The sequence below is a fragment of the Natrix helvetica genome, assembly GCF_964273705.1.
Source record: "Natrix helvetica genome assembly, chromosome: 3".
In the NCBI taxonomy this organism is placed as follows: domain Eukaryota; kingdom Metazoa; phylum Chordata; class Lepidosauria; order Squamata; family Natricidae; genus Natrix; species Natrix helvetica.
The window spans coordinates 44,482,019-44,502,529 of record NC_138549.1 but is presented as its reverse complement, the minus strand read 5'-3'; the positions used below and the strand labels follow the sequence as shown (position 1 = coordinate 44,502,529).

The window sequence follows — 20,511 nt, the reverse complement described above, 5'->3', positions numbered from 1 at the left end:
ATACATCCTAATTATAAATGAGAAACAATTTAGTTGCCAGAATTCTTGTACGTCATCTTTTTTTTCTTTTGAATAAATATTGGTAACAAGACTTTGTGAGAATTGTGCTTAGGAAAGAAATTACTTGCATGTATTCGAAAATGCCAAGAACCAACATTAATATCAATATGGCAAACAACTTCAAGTTGTTTGACCTTCCTCGCCAGCTTTGGTCAACTCTGAACAGGATCCATGAGTGATTGTGGTGCTCCTCAACAAAATATCCATCACATTGGGTGGTCTGGATATTAACATTTGAACTACTTAAATCCATGTACCGTATTTATCGGCGTATAACACGCACAGGCGTATAACACGCACCTTCATTTTAAGAGGGAAATTTCAGGAAAAAAATTTAAATTTCAAATAAAGAACTTTGAAGCAAAATAAGGGTAGCTCAGAACTTTTTTTTATTAACTTTTAGTTGGGAGTCCGGGGAGAGGAGAGATGGCTCATCCATTCTCTCCTCCTCTCACCCACACCCCGCTGTCTAAAGCGCTTCCTTTCGCCCGCCCGAGCTCTTCCGCGGGCGAAAGAAAGCGTTTTAGTCGGGTGTCGGGGAGAGGAGAGACGGCTCATCCATTCTCTCCTCCTCTCGCCCACACCCCGCTGAGTAGCGCTCCGTGATCCTTTTCTGTGCGCCTGGCGTTTAGGACATCCAGCTATCTATCTAAACGCCAGGCACACAGAAAAGGATCGCGGAGCGCTTCGCCCCAACAGCAGCTGCTTTTCTGTGTGCCTGGCGTTTAGATAGATAGCCGGATGTTTTAAACGCCAGGCACACAGAAAAGGATCGCGGAGCGCTTCGCCCCAAAAGCAGCTGCTTTTCTGTGTGCCTGGCGTTTAGATAGATAGCCGGATGTTTTAAACGCCAGGCACACAGAAAAGGATCGTGGAGCGCTTCGCCCCAAAAGCAGCTGCTTTTCTGTGTGCCTGGCGTTTAAAACATCCGGCTATCTATCTAAACGTCAGGCACACAGAAAAGCAGCTGCTGTTGGGGCGAAGCGCTCGCGATCCTTTTCTGTGTGCCTGGCGTTTAGATAGATAGCCGGATGTTTCAAACGCCAGGCACACAGAAAAGCAGCTGCTGTTGGGGATCGCAGAACGCGAACCGGCGAAGCGCGCTCAGGAAGGCGGGGTAATGGGGTCACGTGTGCTTGAGGCTGAGGCAGCCTCAGGCTACTGTAAAAACAGTATCGGCGTATAACACGCATACATCATTTGCCCCCTATTTTTCGGGGGGAAAAGTGCGTGTTATACGCCAATAAATACGGTATTTGCCATATGCAAAATAAAATAAATAAAACCAGCATGTATATGTTACAAATCCACTACTAAGTGTTTAACTCAGAAAAGACAAAGCAACTTTTCCCTTCCTACCCTCAGTGACCTGATCTGTTTGTTGATAGTGAACTGGCTCATTCCTGTGCCAAAATGATGCAGTCTCACAATACCTGTGTGCCAAACTGGTCCAGGTAATTCCAGGTCTACCAATGTTACCTGACCAACAACTCTGCACATGCAAAGTCAGAATCCTGAAAAAACATGGGCCTACTCAACCTGGAAAGCACAAACTGGAAAAATGGCACTTTCTCACAGCAATTTTGCTCAGAATGGACAAGCCAAAACGATTTTCAATACCCATACAATTTATTCACAATCTCCTAAGGGTTACAGCTCACAAGCTAAGATTTGTTCTGGGGTATTTCACCTAATTTTATGTCAACTGCAGATTTCATCAGTATCTCCCCACCTATTCATCAAAGTCATTAAAAAAAATTAGTACCCAGGATTAACCAGTGCCCCACTTAAAATTTCTCTCCTATCTAATGAGTAAACATTAATGATAGTCTTTAAGTACAAGTTTCAATTTCCACCAATTTATATCCACTCCATTTGTATGCCATGTTTCCCAAAGTTAACTTCCTTTCTTCATAATCGGCAAACCATGGAATAACTGGGCTGTATATAAATATGGATAGAAGTCAGAATTGGGTACACTTTTTCAGTTCAAACTGAAAATATTTTAACCTATTCATATACATTATCAATAAGTATTCCAGTTAGAATTCTATTGTACTAAATACATATTATGTTTAGTTGTAATGTATTTTGAATCTTTTAAAGTACGCTTCTAAATTTTACTGAAATTTATTACTCCAGGAATATCACATTTCTCTTTTATGTAGTTTCTATGCATGCAAAGTAGAGAACAAATTAATCTGCTGAAAGTTGTGAATTATGGTGTGCATACCCATTTAACAAGTTGGCAACATTATACTGGTTCCTTTAAGCTCCATTAATCTTAACACAACACAACACAACACAAAACAAAACAGTTTCCCGTAATGGCCAGATTCTTGACCTTCTGCTGTTCTGGTGTTAGAGTGGGGGTTAGGATAAAAAAATATACCAACCAATCATATCCAAGTGCTGCAGTATTACACATACAGAATAGCCAGGAAAAACACAAATCCTTTCCCTATGTAACACCACCATGGCAACTAGCCAGCATTCCTGCTTCATAGTCTGCAAACAATAATTCAAATTCACAGGAAAAAAATACTTTTTATGATTGTGATAAGGGCTATCAAGAATATTTGTACAAAATTTGTCAGTACATATATTTAAAATCAAGCAAAATGCAAAATTAACAGGTTTTAGAAGTTTTAGAAACTAAAAGTGAAAAGAGATAAAAAGATAATTGTGTTCATTTGTAGCTATAATTCCCACTGAAACTCCATCCTCAAAATTATTTCTTACTCAGTATCTCCTCCTTTTTCTTACTGTTTAGTTCCAATTCATACTGAGAACGTACACAGCTTATTTATTAATAAATTCAGTTATTTCATAGTGCATCTGTTCTATACAGACTTCTGCTTGAGCAGCGGGTTGGACTAGAAGACTTCTAAGGTGCCTTCTAATTCTATTATTCTGTTCTATTCTGTCATAGAAATCCAGTTCAAAATAGACTATGTTCGTATGTGTGTTTGTGTACATTCTTTAGATTAGAATAAGCAAGAATTTGCTTTTATTGCTAATAAAAATTATATGGCAATGCAAAGTATTTGAAAGAAGTGTTTTACAAGCAACACATGACAAACAAAACAATTTCCTTAAAATTGTAAACTGGCTGTGTCCTTTGAAGGGAAAAGTCTTTGAAGCAGTGAAGGTGACTAACCCTTCTGCAGACCATGCTTCCTTTAATATGTTGAAAAGGGTGTTTCATACCGATATGCAACATATTCTGCTTCAACTCCTAAAAGTTCAAGGAACAAAGAATATACCGCATCATCAGTCATAGGAGTAATCTAGGGCTCCAGAAGTATAGTCTCTACCTTAAGTTTATAGTGTGTGGAGTAGACATATCTGAGCCCGGGTCACATCTGAAACAGCATAAACCACTTTCAATCATGGAAGATTTATGTGTGGAACCTTTCTGCCCCACATCTAGCCAGTTGAGACTGATCCAGAGAAAATCCCCAAATTTCCTAGAATGTTTCATCCTTGGAATGCAATAATTTACACCTCCCTATGGCTTTATTTTTGCCAACTTGCTTTGTGAAGCATGTTTTTTTGAATGCTTTACATAACACTAATAACCGTCAATAAAAAAGAAATGTCTACTTACACTTCATCTTTTTTGTCCTTTATTTTTATCTAAAACCACTGATACAATTCAATTTCTAAACCAATATACTTATTAAGGCTACGAAAAGCATTTGAAAGTATGTGAAATGCTTTGATGAAAATTAAATGCCTATCCTCAGAGCCCCAAGCTAGTTGCATCTCTCTGAATGCTTGGCAAGGTGCTTTGAAGGATTTCCCACCTTGTCTGCATGTATGTACAATCAACACTTCTGCTATCATTGCAAGAAAGTGAAATGATATCACATGATCAGAGATGTAGAGATCTAGGGAAGCTTTCAAAGCATTGTACGAGTGCTTAGGAAGATGTGCCTCCCTCAACCCAGATATACCAAGGGTACATCTGTGTACCAAGTCATTTCAGCGGTCCAGGTGTTCCAGAGTTATGTTGTAACACCCACCTACAGAGACACCCACACCCCAAAGGGTATTAGGAGTGTGTTATCCCCACAGTATGTTTCCAGAGAGTAAGTAATCTGTATACCAAGTTTGGTTGAAATTTTTCAGCGGCCCAGGCATTCCAGAGTTATGCTGGAACACACACACACACAGCCATTTTATATATGTGTGTGTGTGTAGATTAGAGGAAATTTTAGTCCCATAAATCTCTTGAACTATTAAAATATTTTATATTGTATTTCTAAAACATATTATTTCTGACATAATGGCCAAAGCTACAAACTTCAGAACAAAGTATCAGACTTCCATGCTTGCAATTTGGACTTGAAACAGTTATTCTAAATAACAAATGTCTTAGCACCCTGGTTATTTTTATTTATCTGAAACCACCTTTTTATTTTTACAAACAGCCCAATGCAGTGAACATATCCAACACATCCTCCCCCTCCTATTTTCCTCACAAACACTTTATGAGGTGAGTTGGGCTGACAGAGAGTGACAGAACTTGAACTCAACAGTCTCCTGCTTTACCTGGTGCTTTAACCACTAGACAAAACTGGCTTTTCATTAGAAGTAAGAATAAGGTTGCAACCCAAGAATCCCACTGAATATGCTATATTCAAGTGAAAATTGATATAAAACCACGCATAGTAAAACTGGTTTGTTTTGTGGTTTTTTAGTGCAAATGGGAGAAGACGTGTTTCTTTTGTGAAGATAGGGCAATCTACATTTGTTGATTATTTTGGTAACTGCAGTTACATTTCTTATCATCAGTGTGAGAAATCATTCTAGCCTGAGAGAAGGCACAATATAGCGAAGGTGTTCTCAATATCCAAGCTTGAGAACTTAAGACCATTCATTACCAAGTAAAAATGGGGGGGGGGGGGAGAGGGACATAATATTTAATCCTGTTATACTTTGCAGCCTGAATTGTTAGGTTCAGTAGTAAATTTCACAGGATTTCTTGTGTCTGCAATAAAAGCTCTGTGTGTGTGTGTGTGTGTGTGTGTGTAGGTGTAAAGCTGAGCCTTATCCTTGACCCTTCTAGACAGATTTATTGCTGTACTTTGGCATGCAGAATCTTATCTAACCACTTTCCACAGCACTGTAAATTAGAGTTCTTGTTACTCCCATAGATGCCAAATGACATGAATTCATATTTAACTTAATGAGATCACCTTTTCTGAAAACGATTCATCTTGCACATATAAGATTCCTTAAAATCTTTTAATTACATTTACAGAGAAGATATTTAATCATAAATATATTTACAATAGTCTTGGCTTTGTCACTAAGCATTATTTCAGTCCTCATTTCCTTCTTTGCTGCTTTTACTTTGAAAAACTCTTTCAAATAACTTCACTGTTTTTGATCATGTTTCTATTCTTATTTTGAGCCATATTCTTAATACACAATAGAGTGCAGTGAAACGAATTAGTGAGTCAAGACGAAGTGTGTATGTGTGCGTGTGATCCTGTCTTCATATTCAGAAGAAAAATTTTCATTTCCAGATTTTAATTAGCTCAAGAGGAAATACGTACAACTACATAGACTTTCATGTTTTCCAAAGATTTCAAATGAGATATAAAATAATATATAATTTTGAGTTTTCTAAAATACGAAGGCAAAATATGTAGTACTGCAGTTGGAAGAATTTCAAAAAAGGACATTAAATACTTTCAAAACACAGGCACACATATTTCTTCAGTTATGCTGAAAATTTCAGAACACATATTTGAAATTACATATTTCATAAATCTAAGGCAATTTTTGGAGGAACTTATTAAAAGCAATTATGTACAGAAAATGACTAAAATGTGTTGAAATTACCAAGGAATTATTTTGTTTTTATTAGAAATTAAGTCACTTCCTCCAATATCAAAACTGTTGAAACCGCATTTGAGTTAGAATCAACACAATGAAAGCATGGCAGTGAGAAAAAAATTAAAATCTTCAGAACTAATGTTAGTTTTTTATGTTATCTTGCTGCTTTATTCATAAATGTTAAAAACAAAGCAAAGTAGTACAGTTAAAATTTATGCATTTTATTGTTTTCAAAAATTATACAATACAATAGCAGAGTTGGAAGGGACCTTGGAGGTCTTCCAGTCCAACCCCTTGCCTAGGCAGGAAATCCTATACCGTTTCAGACAGATAGCTATCCAACATCTTCTTAAAGACTTTCAGTTGGGGCATTCACAACTTCTGAAGGCAAGCTGTTCCACTGATTAATTGTTCTAAGGAAATTTTTCCTCAGTTCTAAATTGCTTCTCTCCTTGATTAGTTTCCACCCATTGCTTCTTGTTCTACCCTCAGGTGCCTTGGAAAATAGTTTGACTCCCACTTCTTTGTGGCAACCCCTGAGATATTGGAACACTGCTATCATGTCTCCCCTAGTCCTTGTTTTCATTAAACTAGACATACCCAGTTCCTGCAACCGTTCTTCATGTTTTAGTCTCCAGTCCTCTAATCATCTTCGTTGCTCTTCTCTGCACTCTTTCTAGAGTCTCATCTTTTCTACATCGTGGCGACCAAAACTGAATGCAGTTTTCCAAGTGTGGCCTTACCAAGGCATTATAAAGTGGTATTAACACTTCACGTGATCTTGATTCTAATCTATCCCTTTGTTTATGTAGCCTAGAACTGTGTTGGCTTTTTTGGCAGCTGCTACACACTGCTGGCTCATATTTAAATGGTTGTCCACTAGGATTTCAAGATCCCTCTCACAGTTACTACTATTGAGCAAGGTACCACCTATATTGTACCTGTGCATTTCATTTTTCTTGTCTAATGTGGAACCTTACTCTTTTCACCATTGAATTTCATTTTATTAGATAGTGCCCAATGTTCAAGTTTGTCAAGATCCTTCTGTATCTTAAGCCTATCTTCTGAAGTGTTAGCTATTCCTGCCACTTGGTGTCATCTGCAAATTTGAAGAGTTCCCCATTTATTCCCTCATCCAAATCATTGATGAAGATGTTGAAGAGTACTGGGCCTAAAACAGAGCCTTGGGGTACTCCACTGCGTACTTCGCTCCATGTAGATGCAGTTGGTCAGCCAGTTATGAATCCATTTGGTGGTGATGCTGTCTAACCCACATTATGATCTAAAGTTTGCAGCATTAAACGTATAGACCAACGATGGCGAACCTTTTTTGGCTCGTGTGGGAGAAGCGCAGGGGGGTAGTGTGCGGGCGTGCCACAACCATTATGCAATGCGCAACCCCCCCCAGTGTGCATGCGTGCACTACAAGCGCTCTCCCCCATTTTTCCATGCTTTTTTTGCCCTCCCCAAGCTCCAGAGGCTTTATAGGAGCCTGGGGAGGGCAAAAACAGCCTCCCTCGTCCCCCCGGAAGTCCTCCGGTGGCTTCAGGGCCCTTCAAGACGCTTCCCTGAAGCCTCCGGAGCAGTCAAAACGACCCTCCGAGCAAACCGGAAGTGACTTCCAGTTTGCTCGGAGGGTCGTTTTGAGCGCTCCAATGGCTTGAGAGACCTTTAGGATGCTTCCCTGAAGCCTCCGGAGTAGTCAAAATGAACATGGGATGAGCGTACGCTGAGATTCCCTGTTAAAACTGTTACCCATGCTTAGCATGGGTAAACAGTCTTAATAGGCTTTGGCCCCTCTCCTGAGGCTCCCTGCTGACCCAATCGCACAATCTGTTCTCCGCCCCGAGAAAACACAAGGCTGTTGCCTGCTTTTTTGATTCTGCGTCCTTCGCAGGCAACTCAGTGTTGGGAAGAGCTCCAGCCCTTTTCTTGTGCTGATCTCTTGCACATGTGCGCGCCAGCAAAATACCCTCCTGGGTCAGGATCAAGACGGAGGGGAAAATGACTCTCCTCCCACTGTCGCCACAGCGCAATGAGGTGAGTAACTGGGTACACAGTGCAGAAGTCTCCTCAGTGCCAGTCTCAGGTCAGCGCGAGCCGCGGGCCCCTTCATGTTGGCTCAGGAAGGAGAAGAATGAGGAGCAGCAGCAGCAGCTGGTTGGGGGCAGGGAGGAAAGAGCTCCAGTTCTCCTATGCTGCACAGGGCTCTCCTTGCGCAGGGCTCTGGAACTCTTCCCTCTCTGCATCCAGAGATGGCAGCTCCGGCTTTCTTGACCAAAAACATAATGTAGATAGTTTTATTATTATATAAAGTACAAGAAAACAATTAAATGGTAAATAGATACTAAATTCTGAAAACATTTTTGGGGAAAAATATTTAATTCTTTAAAAAATGGAAGGAAGACACAAATGCAGCTCTAATTACCGTATTGCTTGCAAACCAAATGTGACCTTTTTCAGAGGACACTACCTGGAGATGTGTCCAATTGGATGTTTTCTGTATTTCCTGAATATTTAGTAGTCCACAATTGCAAAATGCTTGACAATTAATACTTTTAAGAGACATTATTAGACCAAAGGGCAAAAAAATTGAATCGTTTTTTCCTTCATAACACAATTGAAGTTATTAGTTTTCTTCTTAGACAATGGTATTTGCACAGGATGATTTATAATTAAAAGGCTGTAAAACTATTATGCTTAGTAATTACTGATAAAATACAGTTAATCTTTCATGAATGTATTTAATACATTTCAAAGCTATTATAATCTATTTTCCATGATATATTCCAAAGTGTAACCATACAGTTCCTTAAATTTCTCGTGCAACACAAGATTCAGCAGTCTATCTGCATTTAAAAGATAAATGCCACTATTTTGAAGACAGCAAAGTCTACATTTTGGACAGAGAGGACCACTGGTTTGAAAGAGGGGTCAAAGAGGTGATTGATCTCAAAATTGAACATCCCACTCTCAAAAGAGGGGAAGGGATACGACATCGTCTATCTCCAGCCTACAACACAGTCCTTTCAGCAGTTCCAAAAAGGCTCCACACCAATTTGCACTACTTAGGTGACCCTGAGGACGCAGATAAACCTCCAAGTGGCCACAACAACACTCTAAAAGAACGACTCTCTAAAACTATGACCAGCCATCTGCAAGGAGTATAAATCCTTCCATTTCCCACCAACCAGTCAAAGCTGAAGAAGCTTCTTGGATGAGAAGCAAAACGTCTTCAGAGAAAAACAAATACGTCTAAGATAAAGAAATTGCCATTCTTAAGCAAATTCCAAAAAAAAAAAAAAAAGAGATAAGAGGAGGAAGTATTCCTCCTTATCAAATAAATTATATAATAAGGGAATTTGGTTTAGATGGTTATTGCCAGAAGAAATGCTAATCTTCTGGGAGGGAAACAGAATTAGAATTAACACAGTTGTGGAGGCAGAGGCCTTCATTAAAAAACATAGTGCCCTCCTAGAGGACGGAAATATAAGAAGTAGTGAAAAAGGCGACTATACACAAGACATGAAGGAGGGAGGGGCTGCGGCTCCGCCTGGATACAGGGGGGCGGGAACAATAATGGAAAGACTCAGGTCCCAAAAATAAATATATCTGGAATATCATTCTAATTGTTGATATATTAGAAAGTGGCAACAGAGATGATTGAAAACATGGTTGATACAATGTATAATAAGATGCTGTTTCTGCTTATCTTTTATCTTTTGTTTTTTTTTTTCTGTAAAAAGTTGTGAGAATTGGAGAGATTCCTACCTCTAGCACAATGGAGCTGCCAAAAATTTTTTTTGTATATCCACCTACCCTTTTCCCATAAATTTTAAAAACCAATACAATTCTTTTTAAAAAAAACAAAAACAAAAAAGAAATAAATACGTTTAGTTGCCTCTTGAAAATAGCATCTTTCAGATAACCATGAACTGGATGACTGAGAATCTCCCTAGACATGCATCGCTACTTTCCTTTCATACAGTTGAAAGTTTTGTTCTATAACTACTAAACTGGGTAAGAAAAGACTTGTTTGTACTATATAGTCAGAATTTATTTGGACAATACAGATAGTCCTCAAATCAAGACCATGCCTGAGATCAAAACTTCAGCCATTAAGTAATGCAGTCAAATGAGTGAAGCCTGATTTTACAACCCTTTTTACCACAGTGAAATCAAACAGTTGTTAAGTAAACATGGCTTCCCACACTAACCTTTCTTGTTGGAAGCCACCTGGGAAAGTAACAATGCGAACGTGTTACCATGGAACACTGCAACCATCATAAACACATGTCAATTGCCAAGTGCCCAAACTTTGACCATGGGGACACTGCAATGGTCATAGGTGTGAGGACCAAATGCAACTTTTTCTGCATCACTGTATTTTGAAAAGTTCTATGGGAAATGTATAACTGAAGAAGAAATGAAAGGTATCACCACTCTTTGGTTAACAGTTTCCTAAGATATATTTAAAATATTATGTGATCCATCATTCAACAGGAAACCAGGTAACTAAAATACAGGTAGTCTTTGACCTACTCCCACAACTGAGCCTGGAATTTTGATCATACATCATTGAAGTCATAAGTCAAATCACCACATGACTGGACTGGATTTTAAGAACCATTTTTACAATGGACATTAAGCAAGTTAATACGGTAGAAAATAAAATTCTATTAATTTATTAATTCATTCAAATAGAATAAAGCTTACCCAATGGGTGTTTTTTTCCATTGAAATGGCAAAAAAGTCACAAAATGTGATCATGTGACTACAACCAGTCTAAATGTGAGTCAGTTGTCTAGTGCCTAAAATGATTATGTGACCACAGGGATGATGCAACAGTTTTAATTTTGAAAATGGATCATAAATGCTTTTTTTCAAATGGCCATTAGGCAACAAGATCATATGTCGAATACTACTTGTGTATTTTATAGAAATAAAGGTAATTGTGGCTGCTTTATTTTACTATTATAATGATGAACTAATCAAAGGGTCAAGCTTCTGCTTTGAAATAAGCCTCAATGATTTCATCGTGATTCTTCATACATGAACATGATTGCAATTTTGGTTTCTAAATATACAATTTTAATAACTGGCAATTTTCAATATATTTGCGTCATTTTTAACACAGTTGTTGTCCAACTGATAGGCTTGAAATCACATTCTATCCTGGCATCACTACAATTGGAAGAATGATAACTGGGAAGGAAGCACTATTATTCCAAAGAACAGAACCACCATATTCAGTAGGATGACAATGTTATCTCTTCATGACAGATGTGCATCCTCATTATGTAATTACAGTACACAGTTAAAATTGAATTAAATGTTGCATGTATTTATATGTTTTTCGGGTATTCTGCTCACAACATTACTGAGCCAACTTTACCACTCACTCTCATGAGATACTTGTGGATTATTTTCCTAATATTATAGTAAAAATGTGAGTTCACAATGTCTACAAAAACATGACATTTTGTACATCCAAGATCAAAAGAACAGAAGGTTTCTTTCTTACAGGATGAAAGCGCCAGTCTTGACTGTACATACAATGATTATATTGCTGTATGCTTTTGCATGTCACCTTTTAAAAAGAAATGTTAAAAACAGACAGGATTTTGCACTGTATTCTTTCACCTTCAACAAAAGCTTCCTTGAAAGTGAAAGAGGAGACAAAAACAGTAGCTGTTCAATAGTAAACAAAAACAGAAGATTGTATCAATAGGCGAAGCTACCCTATGCGTATATAAGTGGAGAAGAAATCAGAGACATAACAGATTTTATCTGCCTAGGTTCAAAAGTTTATATCCATGACAGAATACAGAATAACAGAGTTGGAAAGGACTTTGTAGGTCATCTAGTCCAACCCTCTGCTCGAGCAGGAGACTCTATACTATTTCTGTCCAGTCTCTTCTTGAAAGGCTCCAGTGATGAAGCCCACAATTTCTGAAGGCAAGCTGTTCCATTGGTTGAGTATTCTATTCTCGCTGTCAGAAACGTTCTTCTTATTTCTAGGTTGAATCTCTCCTTGATTTGTTTCCATCCAGTGTTTCTTGTCTGGCCTTCAGGTGCTTTGGAAAATAGGTTGTCCCTCCTCTCTGTGACAGTCCCTCAAATATTGGAATACTGCTATCATATCACCCCTGGTCCTTCTCTTCACTTGACCAGCTATGCCCAGTTCTTGAAACTGTTCTTCATATGAGTTAGCTTCCAGGCCCCTAAGCATCTTTGTTTCTCTTCTCTGCACTCTTTCTAGAGTCTCAACATCTTTTTGTAGTGTAGTGACCAAAACTGGATGCAAAACTCTAGGTGTGGTCTTTCTAAGGCTTTACAGAGTGGTATTAGTACCTCATATGATCTTGATTCAATCCCCCTGTTAATGCAACTTAGATTGCATTGGCTTTTTTGACTGCTGCCAAATACTGCTGGCTCATATTTAATTAATTGTCCACTATGACTCCAAGATCCCTCTCACAGTTACTGCTATTAAGCCAGATTTCACCTAATATGTGTACTTTTGGTTTTTCTTACCTAGGTAGGTAAAGAAAACTGTGTTTTTCTCTATGTTGAATTTCATTCTGTTAGATAGGGCCCAGTGTTCAAGCCTGTCAAGATTCACCTGGATCTTGAGCCTATCATCTAGGGCAGGGGTGGGGAACTGTGGCTCTTTTGCGACTTGTGGACTTCAACTCCCAGAATTCCAGAACCAACATAGCTGCCTCAGGAATTCTGGGAGTTGAAGTCCACAAGTCGCAAAAGAGCCACAGTTCCCCACCCCTGATCTAGGGCAGTGATCGTAAACCTTTTTGGCACCGTGCCCAAACCAAATGCACGCATGTGCACCAGAGCACCAGAAACCCCAAAACCAGCTGGCCGGTGCACATGAGCACGCTGGCCACCTGGTCTTTGGGTTTCCAATGTGTGCATGCCCGCTGGCCAGCTGGTCTTCACACATGCTGGAGCACCAGAAACCCAAAGACCAGGTGGCCAGTGTGCATGCACACACCGGCCACCTGGTCTTTGGGTTTCCGGTGCATACATGCTCATTGGCCAGCTGGTCTTGGCACGTGCCCGAGTGCCAGAAACCATGCACGCCAGAGCGCCGGAAAACCAAACACCACCTGGTCTTTGGGGTTCCAGCTTTCGGGGTGCACAAAGAGCAGCTGGCCGTCGCGCATGTGCACACAGGAAGCCAGAAGAGCAGCTGGTGATGGCGCGTATGCCCACAGAGAAGGCTTTGTGTGCCACTTCTGGCACGCATGCCATAGGTTCTGTCATCACGGATCTAGGGTGTTGAGTATTCCTGCCAGTTTATTGTCATCTGCAAATTTGACAACTTCCCCTTCTATTCCGTCATCTAAGTCATTTATGAAGATATTGAAGATGAGTGGGCCTAAGACAGAAACTCGTGGTACCCCACTGCTTACTTCCCTCCATGTAGATGTAGTACAATTATGGGTTACTCATTGAGTATGGTTTGTCAGGCAGTTATAATTCCATCTGGTGATGATGCTCTCTAACCCACATTTTTCTAGCTTACCAAGAAGTAAATTATGGTCTACTTTGTTGAATGCTTTACTGAAGTCTAAATATATTATTTCCACAGCATAATGAATGAAATATAATTGATTTGGCATGATCTGTTTTTAACAAACCCATGCCGACTTCTAGTTATAACTTTGTTTCTAGATGTTTACAGATCTGTTTTTTGATTATCTTTTCTAGTACCTTCCCAGGTATTGATGTTAGGCTGATTGGTTTGTAGTTTCCTAGGTCTGATTCCCCCCCCCCTTTTTTTTTTTTTTTTTTGCAGATGGGAACCACATCAGCTCTTTTCTAATCCTCAGGTAGTTTCCCAGTGCTCCAGGATTTTTGAAAGATATGGTACATTGGTTCTGAAATGACATCTGCAAGCTCCTTTAGAACTCTGGGATGTAATCTGTCAGGTCATGGTGATTTATATTACTCAAGATCAAAAATATGTTCTTTTATCATTTTGCTGCTTATTTTAATTTTTATTTCTAGTCTGTCTTCTACAGTTTTTTGGTAGGTTGGGCTAGTTTCTTTTTGCATGAAGATGGATGCAAACTTTGCAGATTCTGGCTATCTAGTGATATTCTGTCTTAGTTATGTGTCCCTCCTTTTTTCCATTTTTGTACTTATCTTTTTTGTCTTTCAGTTTATCAGGGAGATCTTTATGCAATCATGCTGGTTTCTCCTTGGATTTCTTGTTTTTCTTTTTCAGTAATACTGTGCTGAACAGGGCTTCTATGATTGTATTTCTCAGACTTTCCCAAGCTTCTTGAGTTGTTTTCCCCTTTAGGATTTTCATCCAATCTTTCTCAAGCTCTCTCCAAGTTTGTTAAAATCCGTTCTTTTAAAATTTAAAGTTGTGGTATGGTTATGTTCTATTGCTTGTGTTTGAATTATCTTGAATTCCAATATGACATGGTCATTCTCACCCAAGGTCCCTGTAATTTCAATTCTTTGTATCACTTCTTCCCTGTTAGTAAGAATTAAGTACAGTATAGCTGTCCCTCTAGTTCCCTCCTCTACCTTTTAGACCAGGGATGTCAAACTTTATTTCATTGAGGGCTGCATCAGAGTTGTGTTTGACCTTGGGGGGTGGGGTGGCCAGGACATGCACAGCCAGCTCGATGTCATGCATGTCGAGTGTGCCTGTGGTGGCCCAAGCACTCTGCTAATGAAAACGGGCTCCCGGGCTCTGTTTCCTGCTGCGACAACCTACTACTACCTTCTGCCAACAAAAATGGAGCTGGGGGTCGTGCACGGCCTTCTATCAGTACATTTCAGTCATGGGTTTCATCCCACCAAGTTTCAGTAATTGCAACTATGTCATATTTTCCTCTTATGTATTAATAATTAAAGTTAACCCTGTTTTCCCCAAAACCTTTGAGCATTTGTATATAAGCATTTGAGATCTTTATGTCTGACTCTAAGTATCCTTCATAGATATAAAGAGATTACTGCTATTTGGGAGAAATAAGATAAATCTAGGCAAAATATTAAAGTGCAAATATACCACACTGCCAATAAAAGTGTATAATTGCCCCAATTGTAAAAGCGGAATCGTTAGGAATATGGGAAAAAAATAAAACTGATATCTTTGAGTTGTGGTGAAAATTGCTGGGATAATACTGTATTTTTCAGACTATAAGACATACCGGAGTATAAGACACACCATGATTTTGAAGAGGTAAATTTTTTAAAAAAAGTTTTTGCACTCTGCAGGCCTCGCAAACACTCTGCAGGCCTCGTTTTTTGCCAAAAAAAAAAAAAAAAGGTAGGGGCATGCAGAGCTTTGGGGTGCTTGTAGAGTGCTCCTGGGGGTTGGGGGCGAAAAACGAGCAAAAACAGCCTGTTTTTTGCTCATTTTTGCCCTCCCCAGTCCCCAGGAGCACTTTGCAAGCCTACCAAACCCTCTGCATGGTCATTTTGCAAAGGGGCGGGGTTTCGGTAAGCCAAAAATGCTGCATTCAGTGTATAAGATGTACCCAGATTTTCACCCTCTTTTTTAAGGGAAAAAGGTGTCTTATACTCCGAAAAATATGGTACTTTGGACTGCAAAAAAGCCCAATAATTCAGTATTAGATAAAGTAAAACTTGGTTGCTCACTGAATCACTAATATATATGTTAAAGCTTAAGATATTCTGGATAAATAATTTGAAGTTTAAGGGAGGACAATATTCCATTACTTGGAAAAACTGAAAAAGAGATCTACAAAATGTAAGATGATTAGATAATTATAATTGATGACACACATGCATAAACTTATAAGAACTCCTAGAAAGTTATTGACAAACAATCCAGATGAAACTAAGTGCATCAGACTGTAAAAAATAGAATGCAACTGAACTACTGAATGAATTGCTTTTGCATTCTGTACTTAGTGGCACATTGCAATTTTTATATTGGCTAAGTAAAAAAAAATCAGAAATTGGAATTTTGTGGAATTTAGATAAAGAAGGTAAACAAAATCATAGTCTTGTCCACTATTAAACACATAGATTTTTCCAAAAGATTGAGATTGTCTTGGCAACGTTTCGGCGAGGTCTCACTCGCCATCTTCAGGCTGGGTTTTGGGCTTAAAGCGTGGTCGGAGCTGCTGTCTTTCTATAAATCCAAGGTCCCTTCCAACTCGTTAGTCTGATTATTATTTATTTCCTCTTTAAAAGCAGCTATTCCACATTATTCAAAACATAGTATCTAAATATGCTATGTCTACACATTTCTGAAAAAGGCCCAATTTTCTTATATCTTTCTCAAGATGTATACCTGTGTGAGTATGAAAGGGATATTTTCACTTTCTAAATAAAAAAAATTACTAGTGGATTCTTATTAATGATTCTTAATAATTGTATGCTTTATTTTTACTTTCTTCCTTTGGTATTTGATATTTACTGTACAAAATAATGTTTCCATAGATAAACATTTGCAAAACTGTGTTAAATCAAGAGAAAAGATAGTTCTGATTCTTTTTTTAAAAAATGGGAATGCATTTTGAAAATGCAAATACCTGCCCTCAAAGCATTGCAATTTGGATTGAATTGAAATCCATTGAAAAAATAATCAAACATTACTTTTTATTTCCCTAACATAAATTTACTTTTAAAAAGTATGCAACATTTGCTTCAGGGTATCAAATCTGCAATAAAATCTAATCAGCCACTACAAGAACAAAACAGTACAGATCAGTGAATGATCTACTCAAAGTAGATCTTTAAATTCTGAAGCAGTGAATATGTAGCTATTTTCCTCGAAGTTTCTTTTGAAAAAAGAAAAGAAAAGCAGATTTAGACATGAAAAATCTTGTAGAAACATCCCATAAAATTTCCATTTTATTAATAATCTGGCAAAGCAAGGCTGAATAGAAAGACTTTCAATAATAAAATTAAATACCTTAGAAGTTATTTTTGTATATTGTGCAATAAATTACTATTAGTAAAGGATTATCAGTATTCAGCCACAAAAAATATCCTACCAGAAAACAAATTGCTAGATAAATCAAATAGGTTTTTTTGATTGATTGAACAGCACACTATTATTGAACAAGATGTTGTTCAATTGGCAATGTCTTTGGTGTCACTTGTGGTTGATAGGGGAGGATCATATGACATCATACCTGTCTACTATTAAAAAAGGTAATGTCTCCTGCAAACTGATTTCCTAGTGAATTTTTTGATATGCTTTTCTTAGCCTTAAAAATGCTTTGCCATAGCATTCTTCAATTTCTAGGCAATCCTAGGGCTTTAGGCTAGATTGAGAAGGGGGCTGCTTTAATCACAAAGAGATACTATGCTTGTGTGGATTACAAGGCACTACTTCTCAATTGTTTCATAGCATTTATGACCCTACTGTGTAACAGGTTTTTTTGTAAAATACATATAGACTGCTAAGCCATCATGAACTCAACCTTGATTAATGAATTAACCCAGATACCATATTTCCATGTTTATGCACAGCAGAACAATATTAAATTATAAAAAAAAATTTCCTGATTGTTTTCCACAGGGATGGGTAGAAGGTAAAATTTAGCAAAGATTCTCATTCAAAATAGTTGAACAATAACAAGCAAAATAAAAATAATTTGCCATTGTCTTTACGCTGAGCCTCTTATAAATCAAGAATTTGAGGATGTCTTAAACCATTTTGGATATCTGAAAAGTAATTAATATATTTTCCTTAACTTTAAAAAATAACTATAACAATACTTGTATTGCTCTAGGAAATATTGCGTTGCTGAAATAATGAGTTTATGTATAATTGAAAAGAAACAAATGAATAGATCCTATAATATAGCTCAGTTGTTGCTATAAGGTTTTTTACAAAACCTTTATAAAAGAAAACAAACCTAAAGGGAAAGTTTAAAGAGGAAAAAGCTATGCATGGGTGTTCTGTGTTTCCTCGCATAGATCAATGTTCAATTACATTACTATGATGTCTGTTCTTATCTGGGCTCCAACAAGGAGATGGGAGACTTCTATTTCTGAAAACAAGAGGGGTGGCTTTAATGAAAATTAGAGCTGTACTGTATAAGATTCAAACTACATTTTGTAAATCATTTTTGAAAGATGCAGAGTTTATAACGCATGGACTTCTGCAGCTTAGTCCCTCACCAATGTATCAGGTTACAGTTTTCAATAATTTTCAGCTCCTTTGTAGTCTAACTCATATGGAGGCATCAGCATCAGGAATACTGACCTTACACACAGATCTGTGAAAGTAGTACAAGGAGGAACTTGTTTGAAAAAATAAAACTACGTACTCAGTTTTCACCATTAAATAAGGACCCTGACCCCCTTTCTGGCAGGGTCCTTATTTTCTTTCTCAAGTAAAGATACCACAAGAAGTCATAAGTTAATAATTTTGGTTTGATATATAGGTTTATGGTCTAACCCACAACAAAATGTTTATTTAGTACAGGTGAATAACAATGACACAGAAGGAAATGAAGGAAGGAAGAGTCTGCTTTCGTGGGTTGCCAAAGGAGGAAACTTCAGTACTTCCACAAGGAATAATGTTCATTTTTAATTAAACACTATGTAATCATTCACAAAATTCAGAAAAACAAATAGGATATGTAGATTATTTACCCCCAGCAGCCTCAATTACTTTTTTTTAACTTCACTAAATATTGTACACAAGTGCAAAGGTGAACTTTCTTCCCAGTGGCAATCCAGTCCAACAACTGTGTGATAGCTGATGAATTAACTTGAAATGTTATTTTGAATTAATTAATGAGGCTAGGGGGGGTTATTAACTCTAGCAATGCCTATGAATGTTTAGTCACCGCTGAATGGGATGTGCTAAGTATTTATAAAACAGTAAAGCTAAGCTTTAATACATTAATTACTTTTAATCACTAGGACTTGTGAATATTAACTATAATGAAAACATCTATGTATTAAGGCACAGCCAACGTTTGCCACTAACACGTCTGGTTCTTGATTGCACTGTCCATGTCCTTTTTGTAATTCCCCAAATCACCAATACGAAGCAGTGACCAAGCAGTTTTAAGACCCACATTAAAAAGCTTTCTAGCAATCCCTTCCTTGCAGGCGATCGCTGGTTCTAAATTAAAGACATTTAAGCCAGCGGCAAGAACGTCGCAAGTTGTCCTGTTAAGGTACACCGCAGCCATCACCATTTCATTCCTCATCCCTTCCCCCCACCCCCACACGGAACCCTTTGTATACTCAATTGTTCACTCAGTGTCAATTGGTAGCATAATCCTATTCTCCGGGCGGATCACATCAACAATAACAACAAAAAAAACCCCTCTAAGAAACACGCCTCGTCCAGGGGCACCCCTTCCGCTTCGACAAGGTACGCACCAACTGCATACACGTCCGTGCAGTTCTTGCCCCTTACCTTAGTGATGATCAGAGGTTCTCCATGTTCTCTGCCTCCTTTTAACGTAAATCCCCAAGGAGCTCCGCCACTTAATTGTACTTCCACCAGCTTGTAGGGATCAACTCCTCTCTGCTCTCCTGTCGCCAGCTGGTGGGGGTGGCCCTGATCCATAAACACTGCCGGATTCAGCCTCGGATCTTTGTCGGGACCTCTTTCCTGTCCGCCTCTGAAGTCCATATTCTCCATAGTCTCTCGAAACTGCCCCCCCCCCGCACCTCCAGTTTCTTCCTAGTTTGATCCCACGCGCCGCTGACCTAGGAACCACATACCTCCCAGCAGTTTTTCAGGCTGCTCCCAGATGGGAAGGGAGGGGGATTGTAAACCCCTTCCACACCCTGGCTCCTCCTCTTCCAGGCTCTTTTTCTTTCTTTCTTTCTTTGAAAGAGAAGCCCAAATCAGCCAAAGGGGGGAAAGCGAGAGAGCAAGCAAGCAAGGGACCCCAGGAAATTAGACTCGCTTGGCTGGACTACGTACAGCTCCCTCCAAGCATAAAGTATTTGTCCGCGCTTTCATGGCTGTTGGCTTAGTTGCTTTGCGCGCGCCTGTTAATATATTCACGGAAACAAACCGCGGCAGTTTTCCCCAAGGGCAATGCTGGAGAGCAGAGCCCGGAGAGAAACCAAGGAAGTCACGGAGGGCATTTGTCACTTTCTCTAGAAGGTGATACGAGCTTCCGTTTCGGATGGGGAGGGGCTGGCTGGGCTCTTCCCAGCAGGAAAAAGGGGTTGTTTGAAACATTGGGACCGGGGGAGGGGTGGGTTTGGTTTTGTTTTTGTTTTGAAAGGAAATCTCGACCTGGACAATCGTCCTTCCCAAATGAGCCGAGGAGGACAGCGGCGAAAAGTTTTCTCCAACATTTAGGGGAAAGTCGCGAGCGGCATCGCCCTCACAACGGACGGGAATAACGCCTTTCCACTGGGGATCGTGGCCACCTTTCAGGAAACTGAGCGCGGTTTTGCGCCCGGTATTCTTGGAAGAGGTCCCGTCGGAGCCAGAGGAAAGGAACTGCAAACAGTAAACGCGACGGCCCCAAGGAAAGGAGAGGCTGAGCCACAGCAACGAAAAGAAAAAGGGAGGGGGAAAAACCCCGCCCTCTTCCCCTTCCAGGTTTTCTTAAAAAGCAGGCAGCGCCGGCTCCTTCCGGCTCCTTGGCCGCAGGG

The 20,511-nt window shown here is 39.1% G+C and overlaps 1 protein-coding gene across 1 annotated transcript in view; it reads right to left on the bottom strand.

Annotated features, from left to right (window-relative positions):
• Positions 1-20,016, bottom strand: part of SHROOM2 (shroom family member 2) — a 125,745-nt gene extending 105,729 nt beyond the window's left edge. The window contains exon 1 of the mRNA XM_081946807.1: positions 19,310-20,016. Within this exon, the coding sequence (XP_081802933.1) occupies positions 19,310-19,537 (228 nt within the window). The 5' untranslated portion in view covers positions 19,538-20,016. The remainder of the gene's footprint in view (positions 1-19,309) is intronic.
• Between the last annotated feature and the right edge of the window lie 495 nt (positions 20,017-20,511).